This window comes from Etheostoma spectabile, chromosome 5 (assembly GCF_008692095.1).
Source record: "Etheostoma spectabile isolate EspeVRDwgs_2016 chromosome 5, UIUC_Espe_1.0, whole genome shotgun sequence".
In the NCBI taxonomy this organism is placed as follows: Eukaryota; Metazoa; Chordata; class Actinopteri; order Perciformes; family Percidae; genus Etheostoma; species Etheostoma spectabile.
The window spans coordinates 8,132,554-8,155,317 of record NC_045737.1 but is presented as its reverse complement, the minus strand read 5'-3'; the positions used below and the strand labels follow the sequence as shown (position 1 = coordinate 8,155,317).

General features: G+C 40.5%; 1 protein-coding gene across 2 annotated transcripts; it reads left to right on the top strand.

Annotated features, from left to right (window-relative positions):
* Positions 1 to 1,047: 1,047 nt before the first annotated feature.
* Positions 1,048 to 20,820, top strand: ssh1a (slingshot protein phosphatase 1a). Of its 2 annotated transcripts, XM_032516067.1 has the most exons (15): positions 1,048 to 1,281; positions 3,841 to 3,878; positions 11,392 to 11,492; positions 14,209 to 14,273; positions 14,975 to 15,096; positions 15,466 to 15,534; positions 15,702 to 15,767; positions 16,055 to 16,249; positions 16,396 to 16,489; positions 17,007 to 17,135; positions 17,334 to 17,380; positions 17,498 to 17,644; positions 18,140 to 18,340; positions 18,435 to 19,137; positions 19,236 to 20,820. In XM_032516067.1, exons 1-15 carry the CDS (start codon positions 1,201 to 1,203, stop codon positions 20,313 to 20,315), a joined length of 3,138 nt encoding a protein of 1,045 aa, XP_032371958.1. In that variant the 5' UTR covers positions 1,048 to 1,200; the 3' UTR covers positions 20,316 to 20,820. The 2 variants fall into 2 exon arrangements, with proteins under 2 accessions (XP_032371958.1, XP_032371959.1); XM_032516068.1 differs by lacking the exons at positions 1,048 to 1,281; positions 3,841 to 3,878 and adding an exon at positions 8,103 to 9,122.
* Positions 20,821 to 22,764: the final 1,944 nt, after the last annotated feature.

The window sequence follows — 22,764 nt, the reverse complement described above, 5'->3', positions numbered from 1 at the left end:
TAAAAAGCCTTTAGAGAACCTCCAGGGAACGTTCTCTGAAGGTTTTCCCCTCTTAAGGTCTGTATGTCTTTTAAATAACTAATTTTTTTAAACCTTCAGAGAACCATCATAGAATGTTCCCTGGAAGCTCTCTGACTGTTCTTTCTTTTAACCTTCAGAGCATGTTCAGGGAACGTTCCTGAAGGGAACCTGATTACTGGGATATCACCCCTGTGCTCATGTTAGGATTTAGCAATATGGCTTTCATGAAAAAGGCCACTGTACTCATTGTAGCCAGGCTGCCCCTATAATTTTTCTCCTGTTATACTGCTGCTGCACCTCTTTTTTCTACCACATACATAACACGCTTACGAACCACAACCCCACTGGTGTAGCTGAAATCATGAATGATTCCTGGATACCATTTAATGTAAGTGTTCCAGTTTTCCCTAATGCCCATGCTGGCTCCCCTTAGCCCTCTTCATGTCCTCTCCAGGACATATCACACAGCAGCTTTAAAGTGGCACAACACAGATGTTACCAATAACAGAAATGATGATAATGGACGATTCATTTCTACAGAGTAATGCCAATACTGGTGCAAAGTACTCATAGGACTGCCTGCAATTATAGGACTGCTTCCAGTACTACAAGTACAAGTTTGACTGCTGCTTTCACATTCAGCGCCCAAGAGTGAAAACAGATTTCTGGGGACATACCAAGCAGCAGCCACCACACTTTTAGGTTCATTTTTATTGGCTTATTTTTTTGACACTTAAATCTGTGGCTACTTAATAATTGTGCTATACTGTGACTGCATTTGTTCCCTTTATAATGTTTTATTTCATGGTATCTTAGTATATATTTAATCTTATTGTATTTTTTTTTTAAATCATGCTTGTTTCTTTTATATCTCCTATTATGGTATTTTAAGTCTTATAGTATAAAGCACTTTCAATATTTGGTGGTATAAAAATGAATTTGCATCAACTTAGGCTATTATTAGTGTTAAGTGATTATTACTAAATAGTTACAAGTGCCTTCAGCATGGCCGGGGCCTTGAAGGCAGGACTTCCTGCACAGGCAGCCAGCTGCCTGCAGAATAATACGGCTCCTCTCCCTCTATCTATCCGTCCATCCATCAGTTGTATGTATCGTTAGCTCGGCAGCTAGCAGCTCTGCAGGCCCAGCGGCCGGCCGGTGCATCCACAGCTTCCAGCCATGGCGTTGGTTACTCTGCAGCGGTCCCCGACCCCGAGCGCCGCGTCCACCGCCAGCACAGCAACCACGACCGCGGGGGAGGTCAGTTTGGTCCTTGGTGAACTAAAATGATGCTCCTGTGTGGTGCGGTGATGGTGGAGAAAGGCCCGCTTATTGAAGCTAAATTAGCACCGTTAGTTAACACGTTATGCTAACTATGTTGTTTTTTTTTGCTAACGGTAGCATTGTCAGAGATTGCTGGCCACTATATAATATGGCTGGTAGATTTCAAATTTTTAAATGCAATTAAATTATTTACAAAATACATGCTCGTGCCTGTTAAATGTGGTTTTAATTTTAAAGAGCTAACGTTAGCTGAGTTTGACAAGAGCCTTATGAACGTTATAAGCTGTAGCTTAGCTGGTTATGATGGGACTGGCTGACATTGATAATAACGTGTTTTTCTTAAATGGGAATATAACTATATCACACAGTCTGTCGCTGCCACACCATTACAGCAACAAAAGGCACTCATGGGGCTATTGCAGTCAACACACTGCTACATTTACATTATTAAAATTAAATCTGAGATGTTAATGTTTTAGAATGGTGGCAGTGATTTAGCTGTATTCTACTCTAGCAGGCAGTCAGTCAAATACACAGAATATTTCTATGTCAATTTCCTCTGTGCTGTCCTCTGGTACCTGGTATAGAGGAAGTCTGAGATTTCCAGTTTGGTAAACAGCCATGGGATAAAGACTCAACTTTAAGCTTTTCTTTAATTTTTCTGTTTCGCAGTATAGTCCATATTGAACTTTTTCCGGGCACTCACAGCATGGGAAAATGAAGTTGCCTCAAAACTGTAATCATTCAAAGAATGATGAATAATAACTTCCTTTGCTACTTTCAAGTACAAGTATTGGCCTCTCCTCACTGCCAGACGAGGGCGCAAACCACCAGCTATACACAGGAAAGCCTTATTCTGCGCTGAATGACCAAATCATAAGAAACAGACATGACAAATGAGTTTATTTACAACCATCAATGTTTTTAGAGATGACGACTTTATTTTTCACAGCATGTTCAAAACTGTGCAACATGTTAAATTTTGCAAATAGATTGCTCCTTATAAAGGAGTTAGTTTTGTTGCTTTAACTTGGTTTTGTCCCTGTACCTCAGTGTCTTGCTGGAGCTGTTGGTGTAGTTCAGCAACATGGTGAGGTGTGACAGCTAAAGCTGTCAGGAAGCTGCTGCAGCTATGATGTCATCTATTCATGAGGGGTGGGTGGGTGGGGTGGTGGAGTACTACTGTAGGAGAGGGAGGTAAACAGATTTAATAGATGCTGGCATGAGGCAGTTAATGCGTAAGATTATTTCACCTAATACACAATAATGGAAAGTTAGTCATGCAGTGTTACATGCTCTCCTGGCAGAATGATTTTCGGACAGCGAATGGTTCTCATTTTTCTGCATGCCATAGCATTTCTCCTTTTTCCTGCTGAGTATACTTGACTTGCTGCAGCTGTACATCTGTGGCTGTAGATGTTCCCTGACAGTGGCTAGTGTCAGTTTACTGTTTTCTATATGACAGTGCAGGCTGCTCAGCTGAACTTGTCAAAATATTTACACAGCCTTGCTCATCATCAGCCCCCATTATACCCCTGCCATGTAATTGCTTGTCATGTTATAAGTTGTCTGTGCTGTGCTTTCCTCTATGCAGCCATATTAGTTTTAGTATGCTAATTTATTATGTTGAGGAGCATTCAAGTCATGTCCGCTCCCTCTTCATAGGTCCGGGAAATATATCGATATTATATTGATATCATGATATGAGACTAGATAGTGTCTTAGATTTTGGAAATCGTAATAGAAATCTTCTATTTTTTTACCTTTACACACTTAGTCATTATATCTACATTACTGAAGATTATTTATCTTAAATGTCATTGTGAAGATATTTTGTTCAAGCACCAATTCTCAGCCATCACCAAATCTATCCACAATATCGACATCGAAGTATTAGGACAAGAATATTGTGAGATCTGATTTTCTCCATATCGCCCAGCCCTACCTCTTTGTCTTCCACGCTTCGCCAGGTGGCGTGGATGCTATTAAATGCATATTTAATACACACCTGCCTTTGCAGTGACTTCACTGGTATTTGCTCGCAGCACAGTATTTGACAGAAGTCAGTGAACAGAAGACAGGATATACTTTTATTGGATGAAGCATACTGCCAGACTTCGTTTTTTCGGCTTCCTCTGATGCTGAAGTCAAACTATTTTCTTCTGTGCTTACAATCGCTGTATGAGAAAACGCTATTTAGCCATTTTCACTACGAAGAGCAGTTCACTTCTCTGATGGTGGGGAATAGATGAACACACAAGGTTTTATAGCTTTCTCAGATCATTTAGAGTGTTGGTATCTGCCATAAAAAAATCTACCAACAATCAAGAATCTCTCTAATTTTTTGACTTGAATGAACACTGTATGTATAGCATCTCAATTGTTGGTTATCTTGTCAATTTTATTTACCAAAGCGTACAATTGATAAAACGTAGACAAGCCCATAGATTCTGTTTAGGTGGCAAGCTTGAAATGTTTGTTAATAATGCCAAAATGGCTTCAATCTGGTAATCTTCTCTCTTATCTGTATTGCAGGATTTTGGGAGTGAAGATGAACGGCGAATAAATCAGAGGTAAGTAAGTTTACTTTAAGTAAGGTTTGGCCCTTGTGTTGCATGATACTTGGCAAAGCAGGTCAACTTTTATATGCAGGTGTTGTTGACAGATTTGCTGCATCTGTCTTTGAGTCATGTGGTGAAATCTGGAGTGGCGGCGAGCAGACTAGCTGGCATCAACAAATGAGGACAACTAAGCGTTAGTGTAATAAAACACCTGTCTATCCGTCTTGTTGGCAGAGTCATCCATTCCTAACAGCCATGTTATTCGCAGTCGCAGTCTCACAAGTAGTATGTCAACACGTGTCTGTATTTTTCATTAGCACTCATATTGATGAACTTGTTCTTGAATTGAGCATAATCAGTTGAGTCACTTGGCTTTACTACAGCTTTTCTTTTATTTAGAGTGCTTTTACTGATTTGGATTGACAGAAGGTTGATTATGATTTTGGCACTTGATTGTTTTAGTCATTTACTGAGTAAAAACAACAAATATTTGCTGATTATAGCTTTGAAAGTGAACATTTACAGTTTCTAAACTCTGTGTCCTTCAATCAAATACATGTAATTCTTTGTCTCCCAACAAAAGATGAAATTCTGCACTGTGCTGTTGTGGTGTATTGAGACTGGTGACAGGAATTTTGGTGAAAAGAAATTAAAAAGCATCACCAGAGTGTTAACAATAAACCATTTCATCCCGCAAGTTCTGGCAAGACAGATATTGTTTCACTGGTATTATGAATCAAATAAATAACAATATTGTCTTCCTCCTCTTCTTACCATCTGTGTTTAAGTATGTAAATTACCATGACTGTCCAGTCAGGGCACGACAGCCTTTTGATGTTGCAATCAAAGTATTTCAATATTTATTTTTTTATATGTTGCCAATAGTAAGACAACATGAAGTATTCATTTAAATACACATGGTTTTAAGAAACCATGTGGCTCAAGTAACTTGTGTTTTGTGCATTTGATGATGGAAATGGTTGCAGCCCTTAGTATGTAAAGTTTTGTCAACTTTCTGTCAAAAGCTGTAGCAGAGTCTTTGGGACAGTTTCAATGTTAGACTCTGGGACAGTTTTAATGTTAGTCTCTGGGACAGTTTCAATGTTAGTCTCTGGGAAAGTTTCAATGTTAGACTCTGGGACAGTTGTAATGTTAGAGTCTGGGACAGTTTTAATGTTAGTCTCTGGGACTGTTTCAATGTTAGACTCTGGGACAGTTTTAATGTTAGACTCTGGGACTGTTTCAATGTTAGACTCTGGGACAGTTTTAATGTTAGACTCTGGGACAGTCTTAATGTTAGTCTCTGGGACAGTTTCAATGTTAGACTCTGGGACGGTTTCAATGTTAGACTCTGGGACAGTTGTAATGTTAGAGTCTGGGACAGTTTCAATGTTAGTCTCTGGGACTGTTTCAATGTTAGACTCTGGGACAGTTTTAATGTTAGACTCTGGGACTGTTTCAATGTTAGACTCTGGGACAGTTTTAATGTTAGACTCTGGGACAGTCTTAATGTTAGTCTCTGGGACAGTTTCAATGTTAGACTCTGGGACAGTTTTAATGTTACACTCTGGGACAGTTTTAATGTTAGTCTCTGGCACTGTTTTAATCTTAGACTCTGGGACAGTTTCAATGTTAGTCTCTCGGACAGTTTTAATGTTAGTCTCTGGGACAGTTTCAATGTTAGACTCTGGGACAGTTTTATTGTTAGTCTCTGGGACAGTTTTAATGTTAGTCTCTCGGACAGTTTTAATGGTAGTCTCTGGGACAGTTTCAATGTTAGACTCTGGGACAGTAATGTTAGGCTCAGGGACATTTTCAATGTTACAAGATCTTTTCCAAATAGACAGAACTGGCAATTCAACTTTGTACTTTTATTATGCAACTTCATGTTTTTGCAATTTTCTGCAGACTTTAATGTTTATTTCTGGATATTATCTTCCAATAACCTTCCATAATATATAGTATTAGATTAACCTACTGAAATGCAAGGACTGTGGACGAACTATTGTATGGAAAAAAAACCCCACATATGCTGCTTTTGTATTTTAATACTGATGTTCTGTTCTTAAATATTCGGCTTTGTAAACATGCATTCCTGAAATCTAGCTGAACTGTTCTGCATGAATTTGGTGGTAAGGAACTTATTGTAACTCCAACTACAGTAAAGTTGTTTACTAGAGAGATTTCATTACAGATCAGATCAATACATTTGTAATAGCCTGCATATCTTTTTGTCCTATATATAATATTGACTTGTCAAGACGTGATGACAAAATAGGTCTTTATGTGTCAGCCATATTGACATAATCTTCTGTTCTGATGTGACTGTGCAGTCTTGTTAATTTTTTTGTGACATTTGTGATTTGTCACAAATATTTATAATATCACATATTTCTGAAAACTTAAATTGAATAATCTGTGAACTGGCAGAGTTTTTGAAGAAGTAGAACATTTATCACCCTAAGATAAGCAAATGCGTCATTCTAAGGGTTCCGTTTTTTTTTCAGTTATGCAACAGCATTTGCAATGTCCCTAAGCAATGCATGTGTGTGAGAAAGATCTTTTCATGATGCGGGTCCTGTCTTGCCACAAGATTGCTTGAGAGGCTGGTAAGCCATGTTATGCAATTATATTGTCAGTAAATTCCTGTTTTATAACATTATGGCATATTAAGTTGTTCTTTATTTGACAGACTCATTTCTCTTAAGATCGGGGTGTACTAATTTAGTCCACCCGATAGATAGCTACATCTGTTGATGAACAGCCATACGACTGCCAAGTGGGAATATTTGCGCCTGATGTTCCGACTGACCTTAATAACAATAACAAGCCCAACGGGTTGATCGAGGCCAACGTAAACATCACGCAGGTGTCGGTGGCACTGAACCAAGGAATGATTTCACATTACCAACTTGTACACAGCAGAGTTGGGCGAGAAGCACAATTGGACAAAAATGTGTGTTTATGTGTGTGTGTTAATGTGTACATATGTGCTTCAGTGTTTTGGAATGAGGAGGAGGAATACAGCACGGAGGGTGACACGAAGGACCTGCAGATCATTAGCTTCACAGAAATGTGAAAGTCCATTAAAACTCACCGCAACACTTTCTCAATCAAATAGCACACTTGTCTAGACGTGTGGGGATTTAATACTCACTCAGGATTTGAATGTAGAATATGTGTGGATATGAGAAACATAGGCTCTCAACAAACTGCAGCAGAAACACCATCTCTGGGTCTTTTTTCCTCAGTGACATGATGACATCATTTCTTTCCTCCTCAGGCCCTCCGTGTCGCCACTGACATCTGAGGTGGGTTTTTCCTCCCTCTCTCTCTCAGTGGTGTAAGTGAGAGAATGGCAGCATTATGCAACTGCTTGCCCCAAGAGGAGCTTTTTACCCTCACTGTGCTGGTGTGTGCAAAACACCAGCGCATCTTTCTCACATACCGATACGTGATTTAAAGCAGTGGTTTAAAGTACATCTGGTCGTGTTTAGTGCCATCCAGGTCCATCTGGCTACTGCTGCAGCAGTACCAAACTGTACCTTAATTCTGTGACATGCCATCATTCCTATTTGCTGCTTCTAAATCTTGACCTCATCTGAAGAGGACATTTCTTTCTACATGGACCTGATACACTGAGCTGTCCAAGTTTCCACCTAGAGCATGACTGAAACCACGTCGGCTTGAAGTCTGCTAGTGACCAGGTGTTACAGACATTGTCCTATTGTTGAGAAGAATAGCAGAGCTATCTTGTTATCTGTGTCGCAGAGCTTTTGTTAACGTCTGTCAGCAAATCCTCCCAGATTAACAGAGTCATGCCACCTCATTGTGTATGTGTGGGGGGTTAAATGCTTAGTTAGAGAGGGAAAGTGAGAAAAAAAGTTATATTCTATATAAACTTTCTACCCACAAATTGAGATTAAACTGACGGCTCAATTTCAACAATTAACTGTATGTCAATGCTGCCATTGCATGAGTATACTTCATTTCAGTTCTGTATTTTTCTTTCCTTCCGTGCATCTAAAAAGATTATTCACTGTTATTGCAGATGCATTAGTCCTAAAAAGGTATTTCCTACTTCCCCTACTGTTATTCTCTTTAATAATCACACAAAACATTGTGGTTTGTCTGTGGTGCATCTGAGTGACTGTGACTGACAGCCAGCGCTGGCCACTTGAGGGAGAGAGACAAGATAATCCTTCCCTTATAAGCCTGGGTATAATGAGATTTGGGAGTTTTGGGAGATTGCCAGTTCTCACTGCCCTTTCCACCAATGCTTGGCCCATGTGTTAAGCTCCCTGGAGGCACTAGCTTGGATTTTGTTGAACCTTAAGATGGCAATCACATGGTGACATCCCCTTAGAAAGTTTTAGCCAAAAGTTCTCCTCCTGTTTTTTTGTCTTTTTCCAATTGAGCAAGTGGTCTTACTTGCCCCGGAAGACAAAGAGAGAAAACAGCACTCTCGGTGAGTTTTGGAGAGCTGGTTTTTGTTGGATAGCAACACAAGATGCTGGAAGTGGACATGTTTTGCATTAGCAAAAGAGGAAACTTGTTGTTCACTTTGTACTGTGTCAGACCTGATGGATGAGAGAAGTAAAAAATCAAAGAGTTCTTGATAAAGGAATGGGAAATAGATCTATCCCTTGAATTCTACTGAATTCATTGTTCTCTATAACCTTCTGACTTTTGCTCATTTGTTTGTTGAAAAGTGAAAGACTCTGTGTCTCTTTGGGAAAGTGTACAAGTGCTTATCATGAATGAAGGAGTAAAATTTACTACTGCTCTTTTTTTTCTTACGGTGGTGAATGCGTAATCATACTCTAAAAGAGCCACAGAGACAAAACAGACTGAAGGCACAGTTGTGGAGACTGCAGTACGTCCCACCAGGCAGGAGTCTGACCCACGCTCAAACACACAGACACACTCCGATGACGGAGGAGGAGGAAACGGGGAGTGGCATCTGTACAGACGCAGCTTCTTCACTGAGTAGCACAGATGAGTGCAGCCTGTCAGTCAGTCTGTCACTCAAGTGTGATGGGCAGAGACCTGAAACCGTCATTCTTCTTCTTTTTGCACTATGCTCCTTCACTTTGTCTGGAAGTAGATGAAGAGGAGATAGCTCCCGGCAGTCCTGGGTTTCGAACTAGTCAACAGGATGCATCTGGTTGTAGAACCCATTCAGGAGGCTGTGCTGAAGATGCTACCTTATTTTGTGGAGAATGCTGTTTTGACCCAGAGTGAGATAAACCGCATGTAAGTTACATTTATCTTTTGGAGTTTGAACTTGTGGCTACAAGGTGAGATTTGAGCTCAAACACTATAATAAAGCTTTGGACTTCCTGCTCAGCGGTTATGATTTTGAACAGATTAGAAACAATATTACTAAAATTTATATATATACGTATATATAAATAATATAATTTAATTTATCAGTTCAGTGTAAGAGTTTGGATGTTAAATGGGACATTTTGCAACAGATACTAACGTGTCGTTTCAGGCCAGCAGGCTGAATCAATCATTGAACTCGCCCAGCTGATTTGTTTGGTAGTGGACCTCAGTCAAAATAAGTTTGCAGTGGTAGCTGAAACTCAGTGGTGCACAAATCATTGCATTACTGATACTTCTTCGACTGTTCGTCCATAAAACTGTCCATCTTTGTATTTCTGTCTGTAAAGAAGGACTTTGTACTGTAGGTTGTACTTGTGTGGAATCATTGAGGCTATCTGGCAAGCTTTTCTGTCACAGTATTTGTTTGCTTTGTACCAGATGTAATTTTAGCCCTAGAAGCTGATAGTGGGGACAAGAGACGGTGGAGCAGCGGCTGTTTAATTAGGACGTCTGAGTACAGCCGGTAAAGCAGTGGGACAGCTCTTGATCTACACCTGAAGACAAGTTTCAGAGTGAAACTTTTCTGTGGGAAGTTATCAGGTATCACAGGCCAACCCGAGGACCTCAAGTCGTGTTACTACTAGTTGAAATATGAAAAACGAGGAGCAGGGATTTGTACACAGCATTGAGCAGTATTGAGGCTGTAGCCCTCTTATTGCTCTTGCACTTTTGCCTCATATTATCCATCTTTCTCTGACAGTGGACCCTCCTGACAGCCACATAAATCTCAGAGAACAGAGACTGACACAGAATTCCACCACAGGGAGACAAAAGCTCTTGTTAAGAAGTGTCCGCCCCCCTGCTTTGTCACTTTTTTCTGTGGTGCTGGAGGCAAAGGGAATTTATTGTGAGGTGCACAAAACGAAGTCCATTGTTCCCACAAAATCATCTGTTTGGCCCCGGCCTGCTCTTATGCATGTGGGTTTTGAAACTCTGATCAGAGAGAGCTGAGCGAGGGAACAGTTTCAGAACCGGGTAAAAAAAATGCGATTTGGTGAAAATGTAAGGAGTTTAATTGATGCCTGTTTTCAACCAAAGGCATTTGGTGAATGGTTTATGTGTGTTTGGAGGTGTAGGGGATCTATCCATACAAAAAGTTTTATTTATTTCAAGGATATACAGTTCACCAATGTAGTAGGTTATGCTGTTTAAGTCAATACCAATATTCAACATTTTCCTACTTAAAAATTGTACTGCAGTACTGATTTTAGTAATACAGTAGTACAAACCATGTGCAAAACCTGTTAGGCTTCTATAGTAATATCAGTATTGTTCTTTAAAGCTGACATTAGCTAGTCACACTGACACTACCAATACATTGAATTTATAATGTCTGCGTTTATTGAGAGGTCTATTTATCTTTATCTTGTTTGGAGTTTGTTTTGTTCCTTTCACTCTTCATTTCTGTACTTGCCTAATGATGTCTTAGTTTGCCTGTCTGCACACACTGAATACATGTGCATGTGCTCCACCCTACTGCACGGTAGATTTATTGATGTGCTAATGTTGTTTTTCAGTGAAATGGAATGATTGAATCAAGCCCAGAGGAAACACCTCAATTTTTTATTGCAGTTCCCTAATTATATCATCTGTTGACAGCTCCAGAGCCTAACCTGAAAAACCTGAGGTTTTACTGGCAGGTGTGAACCGGTAATTGCAGCTTTTCTGCAATTGTGAAAGTGAATTATCACAAACAACTGAAGTTGGGTCAATTATTTAGGTCTATGTTGCTTTACACCTAGCCAGCAGAGACCTGACAAGTCCAATCTGAGTGCAGCCCATTCAGCAGAAGAAAGACAGATAAGCATTTAGGATCAAAGCTTGATTCATGGCTGCTGCAGTCCTAAGGTCTGTCTCTGGTAACGTGGCAGCTGGGCTTTTCCACTCAGCTGTTGAGGTAATTCCCTGACAGCAGCCAGCCATGATTTATTCTCATCTCACTGGCTGTGTCTACTGAACTAAATGGTACTGTTAAAACTGAATATTTCATTTATCTTGTGTCCCATTTCTCAGCCTCGCTGTCCAACGGACAAGCTGGAACTATTGTGCTGAGCTGTTGCTCTGCGCCGTGATGTCTGATGGAAAGTGTGTATGTTTCAATGCTTGTAACTCCTCTCTCTCATTTGTTCTGCAGCCTGAGTGAGAGCTTCTTCATGGTGAAGGGTGCTGCTCTCTTTCTGCAGCAGGGGAGCAGTCAACAGAGCCAGAAAGCACATCCTCACCACAAACATGCAGGTGACAAAAACAAAAAGCACACCCTGTTATCCACATCGCGTACCTTAACTGTAGTTTTAAGCTCATCAATCTCCTTCGGAGACTTCTCGTCCAGGTTACGTAGTGCGTTTGTGTGACGAGTTCATGTGCTGCACTCCCTAACACTACAGCAGATGTTTGTAGCTGAGGTAAGGAGTATTGAGGCTGCTTTGTTGATAAGTATGTTCCAGACATATAGCTTAGGCAGATTAGTGTTTAAATCTGGCACATTGTGGCACTGTGACAATTAGAGGAGGTCCTTTTTGTTTAAATTAAATTGGGTGTGTAATTTAAAGTACCTAAATAAAAAATTAATAGATGTGTACTGTCTTATTATTTATTGATTGAAGGCTTAAGTTGATGAACTGTCTTTTATCAAAGGCTGTAACTTATGAAAGACAGAGGTATTGCTTTAAAGACACAAGGCTGACCTGACAATCTGGCATAATGGGAAATCAGCACCAGCATTCAACAGACTAAATTCTGCCAAGTCATTTGGCATGTCATGGCTGTGGTTGGAAGCTTTATCAGTTTACCAGCTTTGTCAGGTAACCCACTTTTTAGCTGGTTCTCAAAAACACTTTGCTGGGGAAAATAGTTGTAACATTTGCCAGCAACTGTGGCTGTCAGAAAGGAAAAAAGGGATAGTGTAAGATGACTTTCGCAAAGTGTGTGATAAAGGTAGTCCTGCTCTGTGAACTGGTGTAGAATACCAGTTCAACATGATTCAGATATATTATGGTCTACTTAGCCAGTTTTGTGAAAATAAACATTATACTATGGACCATTTTAATACCAAAACACATCTGTGAAGCCACACTTCTCTGACCAGAGCTGGGACATTTATGACATTTTGTGTTATCAAAAGCAAACATCTGGATGTATCTGTGTCTTCTTTTACATGCAAGTGAGCTGTTTCACTGTCATGGAATCAGTAAATGCACACTAATGCAGACTAAGCTGTTATAGGGAATACGTAGATGTAGCTTAGCTCTAAGCTCTAAGTCAAGGCTATCAGGTGAACTGGTTTGAACCTCTCACATAAACATGGACACAATACATAATTGTCTGCAGATATATTTAGGTTTCTGTGTATTGCTTTTAAACATGCAGCTGTTATTATTGAGAACAGAGCTCTGTAAGGCTACAAACTCAGATCTTTTACCGTTTGATCCACTTGGATCCATCAAAACCATCAACAATACACTTAGTTTTTTTTCCAGATTTTTCTGATAGCAGCTATGGATAATTGAATGGGCAGGAAATGATTCATATAGATTTGACTCTTTACATGCTGTCCTCATTGACAGTACCGCAGTAGTGTAGTTGTTTTATGAGTGGCAACGCCTTGACCATTATGATGCAAAATCTTTCAATGTTTTTTATATTTAATTTTAACACATTTTCTACATTATCGGTTTTTACATGCATGCACCTCTTTTAATCAGTTTGCCAAACCAGTCAGTCTTATTGTCAAGGTAGTCTGCTTTGAACATAAAGTTATTCATATTTAAGTTTTATGAAGTTTTATAACACTTTTATGTTCCCTGTATCTGTCTTTTATTCTCTGTAAAGCGTGCTTGAGTGTTAGAAAGGCGCTGTTAAATAAAATGTATTATTATTATTATTATTTATCTAAACCATAATCCTCATCCTCAGGCTATCCATTTTGGTATTTTGAAAAAATGTCAGTGTTAAGTAGTACTAGTAAATATTTTGGAACACCACATGAGCAACAAAACCCATTACCTGTGCAGCAGCATTTCCATCTCAATATAGTTTAAATTATAATCTGGATTTCTGCCCATGTGTCTAGAACATCATTAAATGGTTCCTTGGAACGTTTGATTTCTCTTTCATCATTGCCATTAAAATAATCGCTTCGCCTTCAAGAATAATTTTACGCAGTAAATTTAGGAGTGGTTGATGGCCATGCACATTTAGAAGGATTTATATATTAGTATTTGTTAATTTTGTTTGAAATCAAATGTATATCCTTTTCCAAACCTTTATCCAATAAAAACAGAAGCAGATGCTTTTTGCTGAGACAGTGATCCAGATGTGAGACAACGTGATAAATGACATGAGAAGTAGTGTCACTTTAAACATGTTTGAACTGTGATTTTACTAAAGAGACGTGCGCTACACTGATAGCATATACAGAGACTACATGACCAAGTTGTTATGCCAGTGGCTGTTATTAAAACCCGACAGGATGACATGATTCATGTACCCGTTTTGACATATTTCAAAATAGTTGGCTTTTCATCAGCTGCCACTTTGCATTGCTGTGGATCCACTTCCACACCTTGTTTTATTATTCAGCTTGACTGACTTGCACAGGTAACACTGAGGGACATAAAATGAACATGAATTGTGGGTAATAAATTTGCTCATGCAAAGTTTGGAATTCAATTCAATCAATTCATTTCTTATTAATGAACGCAACGTCAGCTGAAATAAAAACATTTGACATGTTATTGTCTCCGGAGGGAAGGCTTTACTGTAAAACACTAGTGAGCAGAGTAACACGTAACTACACTAGAGCATGCATTATGTATTCATTAATACCTGTGTTGTCAAAGTGAAACAGGCTTTATCATCTTTGGTAATGCATGACAAGGCAGATTTATAATCAACAACATTAAACTTCCTCTGCTCGTCATGGATCATTTTTCGTTGTGATCTTCTTCAACAGGTGACTTACCTCAACACTTGCAGGTGATGATAAACATTCTTCGCTCGGAGGACAGAATCAAACTGGTGAGAGACAACACAAGTATATGTACATCAAAACACGCACACACACAAACACACACGTACATACAGGCAATTGACTAACAACCTGGCACACCAAACCCTTCAGAATTTTATTATGCACTTATGACGCATATTTGTTCACTGTAATTATTAGCTCATGAAAGCAGGTTTGAACACACTCAGGAGAGCCTTACCAAATGTTTCCATAATGTGTGTATGAGTTAGTGTTATATAATTTTTTTTTTACTAGTTTACTAGCTCTGTGTTCTCTTACATCCTGGGAACTCTGTTTTCCTATTACATCAAATTTATATTCCAGTTTTCTTTGGACATGCAGGGTCAGTGCATTGAACCCTTTTGTTTTCTCAGGGCATTGGCTGTTGTGTACAATCAGAGTTTTAAACTCTTTTGTAAACGGGGCATGAAAAGCACAAACCTGCCACACTAGATTTATTCATGGATCAACCCACATGTTTAAAGCGTGATAATCTGATACTGTCTTGTATTTAATGCACTTAAAATAAAACAATGTAAGGCAAAAGTAAGTACATTTCAGACAAACTGTTCCTTAAATTCCACAGTAGTTGAATGTATTTAGCTTGGCAGCTCCTAGGTACTACTACAAAAGCAGGAAACAGGATTTCTACTCTTAGCCAAAATATTGCTAGCTTTGAATTTGAAGTAATTTGTCTGTGCCCTGCCAGGCGGTACGGCTGGAGAGTGCATGGTCAGACCGTGTACGGTACATGGTGGTGGTGTACACCAGTGGGCGACAAGACACAGAGGAGAACATCCTACTGGGAATCGACTTTACCAGCAAAGACTGGTAAGAGTTAACCCTTTTTTTGTGTGGGCTTTTATGATCACTGTTTGCCAGATAGACAGCCATCTGTTAAAAGCTACCAGAGCTACATTTATAAATTGGTATTTTCATTTGCTTTAAGAAAATATTTGCTTGTGTCCAGTAAGTCACACGTGATTTATTATCTGCAGGGCTGCTCAAGGCTGTATACTGAACCTAAAAACAACAAACATTTAAAACTGTTCAGATTTTTTTGAGTAATCCTAGAATATAGCAATTGCATCAACATAGGTTTCTAATTTAGAAAAATCACATTTATGTTATTGACTTCACACATGCTTCACTTCAAAGAAAAGTCTATTTGCTTGGTATTTATTTATTCTCCTCTGTCAGCAAAAGCTGTTCGATCGGTATGACGCTACCTCTGTGGAGTGACACAAAGATCCATCTGGATGGAGATGGGTGAGTTTTCTCTGTCAGTGGGTGACCCCTGCTGTACTGCTTCAGCATTTAACCCAGTGATATTTCCCTTTTTACCCAACACTGCTGCTACACCTGAGATTTGGGATGATACACAGGTAGCTACACTGTGCTCAGGGGAATGATCATCTGTTTTCTTTGCTCCTCAGGGGCTTCACTGTGAACACAGCAACTCGGACTCATGTCTTCAAACCTGTGTCGGTGCAGGCTATGTGGTGAGTAATAAACAACCTTTGGAGCCACAGTGGCTGTAAAGAAATTCTGCTTCATGACCCACAACAAATCTCCTGATAAACACGTGTCACTATACTGCAGTAGGGCAGGTTGAGGCAATGCTGATTCATTCTGCCACCTGTGACATAAAGATGCATGTGCAGAGAATTGTACAGAGCCTTTAACCAATTGTTAACACGGTTGGCAATATGATAGGTTTTACTAAAATACATCACAAAATCAGACTACAACTATAATGTTTTATTTTTTACAAACAAATGCAATCTAGGTCGGCCCTGCAGGTGCTGCACAAGGCATGCGAGGTGTCACGTAGGCATAACTACTTCCCTGGAGGCATGGCTCTCACCTGGATGGGCTACTATGAGAGCTGCATTGCTTCAGAGCAGAGCTGTATCAACGAGTGGAACACCATGAAGGACTTGGAGACCACACGGATGGACTCACCCACCATGTTTGTTGACAAGTCCGTAAACACAAACTTAGATCGGATTTTTTATGTAAAGACTGAAATATATCACACCTGCACCTGTTGTTGATATAGCTTGACATTTGAGTAACAACTGGACTTGATCTACTGGAGTGATTTTAATGAGACTTAATCTTTGGTAGGCCTTCAGAGAGAGAGAGGACAGGGTGCCTTATTAAAGCCAAACTCAGAAGCATCATGACGTGCCGGGACCTCGAGAACGTCACCAGCAAACAAGTAAATATACAGTAGTAGTAGTAGTAGGAATAGTAGTGGTAGTGGTAGTAGTGGCAGTAGTGGCAGTAGTAGTGTACACACACACACACACACACTGAAATCAACTGCTGCTTTGCATTTATTTTTTGTGGTTTGATTTTAGTGGTTTCACTTTTTAAAGATGGCAACAACTCGGTTTACTTACTCGTTTTCAAACTTTGGAGTTGACTTTTATGAAATTTACTCTGTGGGTGTCCCCTAGACTTTATACTAGTTTCTAATTACATGAATCTGATTCACACTATTTTATATAATAAATTATTACATGTACTGTACATAATATACTATTACCTGTCAATGTTGTTTGATACCACCCACCTAAACTCTGGCACTGTTGTGTTTCAGTCTTCCTTAATATTTCATCTTTTGACAGTTACATAACATTTGTAGAGTTTTCAGGGAATTCTATTTAAAGTAAACTTCCATAAAAAACAACTTCATACATAAATCATCATATACTTTATAATTCTCTTGTCAGATCCGTACAGAGTTGGAACAACACATGAACTGTAACCTGAAGGAGTACAAAGAGTTCATCGACAACGAGATGCTGCTGATCCTGGGCCAGATGGACAAACCCACACTCATCTTTGATCACGTCTACCTGGTGGGACAACCGATACCATCTCGTACATTTACCACAATATTGGTACTTTCCTGTGAATAACTGAGAAAGAAAAAAGATTCCATTCCCATTCCATCCCAAAGGAAGACTGTTTCTATGTGAAATTATTGTTTATGGAGAAATAAACAAAGATTTGAAAATTTACTCAATCTAAACAATGCTTCCCTTCATTTTTTGCAGGGATCTGAATGGAATGCATCTAATTTGGAGGAGCTGCAAGAGTCAGGGTGATTTATTTATATTATGAAGGAGCTAAGATAATCTCACAAAAAAAAAAATATTTTCTTAGTGATTTGAGCAAGAAAGAATGTTGTTGATGACTTAACACTATCTTTCCTCCCCAGGGTGGGCTACATCCTCAACGTTACCAGGGAGATAGACAACTTCTTTCCAGGCACATTTTGTTATCACAACATACGCGTCTATGATGAAGACGCCACTGACCTGCTGGCTCACTGGAATGAGACGTACAACTTCATTGTTAAGGCAAAGTGAGTCCTGAGTGGAACAGAAAACATGTTGCTCATGTATGTGTCAGTTTATAAAGACCTGTAAAGTCTTTTGTAATATCCTGTAACTTTATTTATTCAAATATATTATCAAGCTACTATCTTGTGGGCATGTTTTGACTTTTTCTTTTTTATTGAGCATGAAACTTTGTTTTAGACCTTGGAAGCAGTAGTTTGACAAAAAAACTTAACTTAAGATCTGCTTACAAACTTTTTTTTGTTAGAGCTGTCAACAAGAGGCCCCCCAGTCTCCATGTATTGTAATCATTACCATGTGGCCAAAGCTCCTTACTTAGGTACTTGATAACAACGGAGTTATCTTACAGTAATGACAACTGAACTAGCTAAATCCACTGAGGACGATCATGAGATGTGATTGGAATCTGTAGAAAAAAGCTGTTTAGTGGATGTGTGTAGTGAAGATTGATTTTGTCAAACTTTGTTTTATGATTATTTTAAAAAATCTCACTCACATAGAAAGAACGGCTCCAAGTGTCTAGTTCACTGCAAGATGGGCGTGAGTCGGTCTGCCTCCACCGTCATCGCTTATGCCATGAAAGAGTTTGGCTGGTCCCTAGAGAAGGCTTACAACTTTGTCAAGCAAAAGAGGAGCATCACACGACCCAACACTGGCTTCATGAGGCAGCTGGCCGAATACGAGGGCATCTTGGATGCTAGGTACAGCCCCTATTGTGTGCGTGTGCGTGTGCAGTCTTTTTGCAGTGGACCTGTTTTTTTTACTTTTGTATTTTGTATTTGTATATATATCCAGTAAACAGCGTCACAACAAGCTCTGGCATCCAGATGCAGACTGTGAGATGGCAGAGGGGCAGCAGGGGATGTCTCAGTGTTGTGGAGTGGAGGAGGGAGGCCACCTGACTCCAGAGCCGGGGATGTCTCCCTGCTGCGAGGAGGCGCTGTCTGATAAGGGGGCTGCATTTCCCGCCCTACGCAGGACTGTTGCACTGGAGATTGACCCTGCCTACAACAACTACTATTTCCGCCGGCTCTCGGACTCAGCGCTGGACAGCGAACCGTCAACACCTGTGCGCGGCCCACCTCTTCTCGGGATGGAAAAAGTCTTTATAGAAATCGAGGATGTGGAGCGGGACGCTCTGCTGGATGATGAGGCCTTTGATGGGCGTGAAGGCCTGCCACTCCCCAGCTTTGGGCCTACAGCAGAGGGGACTGCTGCCCAGACATGTTCTCAGCGCCCTGAGCCTCTGGAGGAGCTGCGTCTGAGGCTGGAGTTCAGCACAGTGGAGGAGGAGGATGAGGAGGAGGTGCGAAAGGAAGAGGCAGAGATGGAGGTGCTCATGCAACCAGATGATGGAGGAGGTGGGGATAGTGGCGGTAGGGAGGAAACGCAAGATGTGGAGGTAGAAGGGGATACAGAGGGTAATGGGATGGACCTGGCAACCCTAAATGAAAACTCCAACAATAACAACCATATGAGCACTCCACGTGTCCTCAATGTAAGTTTGAGTTGTATGATTAAACTACATTTTAGAATTAAATGCTTGAAAAAATTACCAAAACCCTCCAACATTTTTTCTTTCCTGTCTTTATTTAGGAAAAAGCGTCCTCTCTCCCCCCTCAAGCTTCTGCATTGTCCTGGAGGGATTCTAAGTCCAAGCTGAAAGAAGACTATCCACCCCTGGTTTCTAAGCTTTGCCTTAAACCCAGTTCTCCTGAACTTATAAGTGCTTCATTCCCGCTATCCAATACCTCTTCTGAAGGCCTCACATCTTCAGTGGGACTGCTGCGCCCCTGTGGCCCTCTGTGTGACTGTGCCAACTGTGCTGCCTCCCCACCCACAGCTCTACTCAACAGAGAGAAGCAGTCAGGAAACTCACTGTACTTACTGGAGCCGAAGGACGATGGTGACTTATTGAAAGTAAAGAATGAGAGTCCGAAAAGTAAATCTGAAGCTGCCTCAGAGGCTCTCCCTGAGCTGATGAAAATGGATTCTGAGGAAGAGAACCTCGCCATGGCTTGCTACATTGGCCAACAGCAGGAGACCCTGTTGCAGCTGCAGAGGTCTGGGCTGGTCCGCCGACGTGCAGAGAGACTAGAGAGACTTTCAGGTTTATCCCAGGAGAGCTTACCTTTGCACACATGCCAAAGGTCCAAAAACAGCCCTTTTCACACTAAGGAGGAGGAAGAGTTGTCTGGCTTCCCTAAATCTTCTACACCATGCCAAGTGCGGTTAGAGCCACTGGTGGTGCCACTGAGCAATGAAGCCTTGTTGGGGGTAGTGGGGTCTGGGTTGCTCACACCCACTTCCTCGCCTCATGGCTCCACCCTGACACGCAGCTCCAGCAGTGACAGTCTGCGCAGCGTGAGGGGAAAACCTGGCCTCGTGCGTCAGAGGGCACAGGAGATCGAGACCCGCATGCGTCTGGCAGGCCTAACAGTTTCCTCGAGGCTGAAGCGGTCCAACTCGCTGGCCAAGTTGGGCAGCCTCAACTTTTCCTCAGAGGACCTGTGTTCAGCCTGCTCCTCAGATGCAGGAACACTACTGCTCCTCTCGCTATCCCCAGAGCCAGACCCCGGACTGGAATGGGACTCCCCCACCACTTCTGCTCTGCCTCGGCCCTGCAAGGACCTGCACACTCCAGAGCGAGCATTACCAGATGAGCCCAGAAGCTGACATATCAAGTGGAGGTTATATACACTCCACTATCCCCTCATCTGGGGCTGGAGAATTGAGTCAAAGGAAACTAATGAAAACAAAAACACAATGCCAACTATTGTTATAAGGAGTGTTACACTCTCCTTTGCCACATTGTTTCTCGATCTGCTGTTCACAGTGATGAAAGTCATATTGCTGTATCTGACATGTGTGTAAAGCCATCAGTGCACCTCTAACTTGACTCATGGACAAACAAGTGCCTTACGTACAAGACCAGAGGCACAGAGCTGTGTGTTGGACTGCTGGATGAGACAGTACAAGGCGCTCCATAACCTTTAACTTCACAGCTGTTAGTACCTGATATGTACCAAATTATGGTATCCATTGGCACTTAAATTATTTTTACCTGTCTGGTACAAAGTGGTAGCCTACATTGATGAACTTCCCTCAATGGAGCAAAGTGTTAATAAATGTAGAGTTGTTTACCGCACAGTTTATGTTTTAGATGCTCGAGGGTTGTAAATGGTTACCTCATGTTGCATTCATGGAGCTCTTTCTCAGACAAACACCGGGCTAGAGTTTATATCAGTTAATTTGCTGATGTCGAATTAAAGTGATGAAATCAGTTTTGAGGTGTATGTTAATGCATTAATGCGTGACTACATGCGAGTCTGTGAGTGAGTGAATGGGATTAAAGTGAAGAGAGAAGGTTATGTCTTTGTTTTGCAAGAGGCATGCTCACTGTTTTCAACAAACAGAACAGAAACATTTCTGAGTTTGTTGTTCCTTTGCACTGTTTTTTTAAATGAGTAAATTACTGGTACACAAGCAAGCTATCTTCCAAAATAACATCAGAGTAATGTTATTGACCTCATCATTCCCTACAATGTTCTTGGGAGAGCAGAGTGAGGAGTCACGCTGCACGGCTTGACATCCTAATACAAACGCCTAGTGTGACATGAATTGAGGATTTATGGCAGCCAAATCATACGAGAGACTCAAATAATCTGAACAGTTTTGACCAGATAGGAACACAAAACACTATAAAATCCAAAACCTTCTTTACCTTAAATCAGCTCATCCTTGAGGGTTGCCAACATTTTCAACTCATTTGTTCTTTTTGAAATGTGAGAGACCAAAGTTTTGTGGCTGTCTCGACAATTTGGAAACACCATTGAAGCTGTAAAAAATATGTGAACCATAATTGTCAATCAGCCATGTGCATATTTAAATGCTGTCACATCTTTTTGCACCTTTTGGAAAAACATAAAGAGACTCAGTGAAGTCATCGGGCTCATAGCTGTTAAGCTTTTTATGCTTAAATCATCAGTGAGTTTGTAAGCTTTTGTCACACTGACTCGATCACAATAGGTTACACAGTTTTGTAACCATTTTCTTTTTATATTTATGTATGCAGTAACTTTTGTACTGTACATTGCTGTAGTTTGAATGCATATTGCACTTTTTATGTTGGTCAAAATAATGTACTGTATGTGGTAATTATGGAAATAAACATTTCTTTTTCATAATATACCATGGATCTGTTTTTTTGTCTTGTGAACGCAATTCATTCAAAACAAATAGTATTGGTTTTTTGAAATGTTTGAAAGACAAACAAAACAGAAGTCAGATTACATATTGTATCACCCTGAGTGTTATGGATGCTGTATTTAAGACCTTCCTGAATGGAAAGCATAACTAAATATCTGTGCAGCAACTCAACTTTAATGGTGTGTGTGTGTGTGTCCTGACATTACATCATTGTGCCCCCATCTGTATGCTTTGGCAGGAGAGTCATTTTCTGACAGCCAGGTTATATAACATTTGGCTTCTCGTCACTGTTTGCATGACATCAGTGATTTACTTAAGTTACACGCTCTTGTCCCTCCTGTCCTATATAGCTGTGCGTGTCTATATAATGAATGGTAAGCCCTGTGTACAGTCTAGAATGTGGTGGGGCATTGAGGTGAGAAAGATGTTATTTTGTGTATGAATGGACACTTCTATAAAGCACTTCAGCTTCTGTTTTTTGTGTGTGTATGTACTGTACAAGAAACCTGAGACTGGTATGTCCAGTAATGTAAAATGGAAAATGAATGTGTCTGGCTACTGTAAACTTCTATTTAACATTTAAATGACAGAGGGACTAAATAAGGCGCCAAGAAGCATGTGGAGTCTGTTTTGAATTAGTAATGATCTTAAATTAGAGACAGATTGCTTTTTGTCTAGACGGATTTGAGAGCGACCTGTAACACTTCTCAAACACAAGATCACAAGGCCTGCAGGCTCCCGTCCACAGTCTCTGGGTGTGGGCCGGCCCCTCTTCCCCTTTTTCTGCTGGTAAATTCTTGGCTGACGTACCTCCACTTTTGTTTTATTATCTGAGGACGTATCCTGTTGTGGATGTTACTATAGAGACCAAGAGAAACAAAGGAATAAGGTCTGAGCTTTTTTTCAGATAATTTCC